Here is a 3,668-nt window from a genome sequence, read left to right as displayed (position 1 = left end):
GCCTAAGGGGATAAGAACACAGACTGCTCTTTCAGATTCGAGCTCCACCACCCATTCCAAGCGCGTTACAACAGGTTCAGAGAGTTCCAGGTTAATTCAACCCTTCTGGCCGTTGTGAACACCTGTGCTTCCCCAAAGAACTTAAGTGAGGATGCACGACTGTGTTCCATATCTCTTCTCTTTCTGAGCCACCACAGGAAGTAATCACTGACTTCATTGAGAAAGCTGGGTTGGAGGCTACATTCACCTACCACCTTCAATTGCTGCTTCCAGGCTGTTGTGGAAGTTGTCTCTCCTGGGTCGGTGTCTGAAGAGCAGGAACAAGCCTGTGTTCCCACCTGTACTCCCCAGAAGTCATGGTGGGCATCCTGCAAATTGAGCACTTGCAGTCTGCACCTCCTAAAGATCAAACAGAAAGGAGATTCAGGTGGTTGGGAATGGAATTTTAATCCGCCTCCATTTCATTCTCTTTTGAATTTCACCCACGACCTTGCTCTCCACACTGACTCAGACTCACTCACCTAGGTCGAACACTCTGGCTACTCAGCCAATCTATTCCATCCAGCACAGCCTGGAAGTTATCCCAATAGAAGTAATCTATCAGGGCCCCAAGAGGGAGGCAGGGGAATGGCCAATTTACTACCATGGCCTTCACTATCTTTGTTTGATCATTAATGAAGGCCTCCTTAAACACAGGTGGGAAGAGCATCGTGGGCAGGTCCTCCAGAGCAGAGATGACCATGTCTTCATCACTCAGCAGCCCCTTCAGTGCCAGCTGCTTCAGTGTGGGCATGGCCTGGCAGTTCATCCTGAAGGATCAGGTAGAGGGATCCTGTGGAAGCACCCAGAAAGTTATCCTTTCAGACCAAAGCTTAGGAAGGCCTTTCCTCCTCCCTTCACAGAAAGCAACTCAGGGTTAGGGTCACTGTACACACAGAAAAAGCCTGATTTTCCCATTTAACTTTCCATGTGCTGGTCTCACAGTCACAGCTCCCTCAAGGCAGCATGGTGGACTGTCAATCATCCATGTGAAGTGTGCCTTCTCATTATTCTTCCCACCCCAGCCCTGCTGCCCTGAATTCTACTGTTGGGATCAGTAAGCAGGCATCTCTACGGCCAGCCCCAAGGGACCTGACAAACCGGTTATCAGGCATTTGTGAAGCCACCAAGAAGACCACCCGATGATCACCTGGAATGTTTCCTAACATTAGTGTATCTTTGCCAGGATAGGTTCCCTCCAATGGGCACACCGGGTGAGGAGTGCCAGCACTCCACCAGGGCTGCTAGAGACCTGTTTTTCTCCAAATCCACCCGAGATCTCCACTTTCCAGCTATCAGATCGCTACCAAGGCATCCACCACCAGCTGGTGCGTTTCCCTGTTGGTCAGCATAAACATTTCTCTGGCCAAGGGAAGAGTGACCATTGAGAGTCTGGCACCTTCTCACTGCTCTTTGAAGCAGGGCCCCCCCAACCAAGGTCTTCATTGGCCACGGTTGATCCCTATTGCTGGACCTCCATCTCTATTAGGGCCTCAGTTTCCCCTGGGAGAGCTTTCCCAGTCACACACGGTCTCTTCTCCCTCCCCTTCTACTCCTTCCTCTTCTCCTTTGGTTTCTCCAAAACCCTCGCTCCCTTCTCCAGCAGTAGACTCTCCTAGTCGCCTCACTTTCACCCCCACCAACTATCAGCCCACCCACAACCTGATCACTTTCTATAGCAAAGTCTGATCCCTCTACTCAGGATAAACCAGCCTCTATCCTTCCCTTTCGGGAAGTAGCAGGTATAGACGGCTTAATTTGGGTCCACCTTTCCTTCTCATTAACTGAACTTTCTCAAGTAGAAAAGAGATTAGGATCCTATACCTCTAATCCTTCTACCTTCATTAAAGATTTTCAATATCTCACTCAATCTTATAGTCTCACCTTCCATGATATTTACATGATCCTTGCCAATAACATTACCTGAGGAATGCAGGCAGAGTTTGGGAATAGGCTAGAATTCATGCAGATGAGGTTCACCAAACAGATACTTCACACCCTCTTGGGGCTGAAGCGGTCCCCGACCAGGATCCACAGTGGAATTACACAGTGGCATTTTAGCCAGAGATCAATTTGCAACCTGCCTTCTGGCTGGTCTCCACAAGGCTGCCCTTAAGCCAGTTAGTTAATTATGAAAAGCTCCAGGAGGTCATTCAGGACAAAAATGAAAACCCCGTCTCAATTCCTAGAGCACCTTACAAAGGCTCACTTACAACACACTAATCTAGACCCTGAAAGTACAGAGGGTGGACAACTCCTGATGACCTATTTCTTCTCCCAAAGTTACCCCGACATCAGGGCTAAACTTAAATCCTTGGAGAAGGGACCTCTGACTCTGCAGGCAGAAGTCTTAGCACTGGCCTTTAGGGTATTCCATGGGAGAGATGAAAAAGCCCACAAACAAAAATACCAAATGCTGGCCCAGGTCATTCGACCGGCCTCGGCCACTACCCAGGCTCTCTTGCCTTCTAAGGCACGAGGACCACGGGTCCCTGTTTCACATGTGGTCAAACGAGTCATTGGGCCTGGAGTTGTCCCACATGGAAACCACCACTCCCCTGCCCCAAATGTGGTCAAAAGGATCACAGGGCCAGGGCTTGCCCTAACCCCTGAAAGCCAGGGGGGCCATGTCCAAAATGCCACCAAGAGGGACATTGGGGTGCTGATTGCCACCGTTTCTCCCATGATATGGGGCATTACTCCCAGATCACCCTCTGGCCTATATCTTAGGCCTGGCTACCAAGACTGAAGGTGCCCGGGTTCCCTTGACCAAACCACTGTCATCACTAACAGGGAGCCACGGGTAATTATCATGGTATCAGGGTGGGCCATCTCCTTCCTTGTGGACACTGGAGCCACTTACTCAGTCCTAACGGAGTACTGGGGAACAACCTCTCCTTGTAGTTCCTCTATTATCGGGGTAGGGGGACAGCCTTGCCAGCCTTGCTGGATGCTACCACTTAATTGTATTTTTAGGGGAGTTCCCTTGACTCATTCCTTTTTAGTAATGCCAGCCTGTCCAGTTCCCCTAAGGGGAAGAGACTTTTTAGCCAAGTAGGAGCCTCTATTTCCTTTACTCCACCTATCTGCTTGACCCCAAGCTCACCAGCGTCCTCTCTCCTCCTAGCCACCTTACCTACCAGTTCTAACAAGTCGTTTCCCTTACCAGCCTCTTAAGTGGACCCCCAAGTCTGGGATATCCAAAACCCCTCTGTGGCTAGGCACCATTCCCCTGTAGTCATTCAACTACAGGACCCCACCCGGACCTTGCTTTCTCAAGCTCCAAAAGATGCCAAGGTCAACTACCCTGTCTCTAGTTCCAGAAGAATGAGGTCTCACCACAGGAGTGGTGTTCGACCCTACTGGATTGGATATGTATTTTTCCTCCTCTCCCTCTTGCCTATTTCTGTTAAATGTAATACCTACGTATGGAGATTTTAGGTTCAAGAAACCATTATTGATAATAAACAATCTCTCCAAATAGGGTCGACAAACTTTTCTATGGGAGGCTGTTGGGAGCGGGTTGAAATGGGGCTGTGGCAGAATCACAAGACCACATTCCTTTCAGGTAATGGGCCAGCAGCAGTCCCCACCCAGATAAACCTCAGGGTGTGACTGGAGTCACATGG

General features: G+C 49.7%; 1 protein-coding gene across 1 annotated transcript; it reads right to left on the bottom strand.

Annotated features, from left to right (window-relative positions):
• Positions 1–251: 251 nt before the first annotated feature.
• LOC129674001 (PRAME family member 22-like) lies at positions 252–808 on the bottom strand (the record flags this gene model as incomplete). The annotated part of the gene is made up of 2 exons (XM_055603874.1): positions 522–808; positions 252–399 (listed from the first exon to the last, which is right to left on the bottom strand). Coding segments are annotated over exons 1-2 (435 nt in total), but the record flags the coding sequence as incomplete, so codon positions are not given.
• Positions 809–3,668: the final 2,860 nt, after the last annotated feature.

This window comes from Psammomys obesus, unplaced genomic scaffold, assembly GCF_907164565.1.
Source record: "Psammomys obesus unplaced genomic scaffold, mPsaObe1.curated_primary_1811, whole genome shotgun sequence".
In the NCBI taxonomy this organism is placed as follows: Eukaryota; Metazoa; Chordata; class Mammalia; order Rodentia; family Muridae; genus Psammomys; species Psammomys obesus.
Note: the sequence above shows the minus strand (reverse complement) of the source record. Positions and strands in the feature narration are given on the sequence as shown.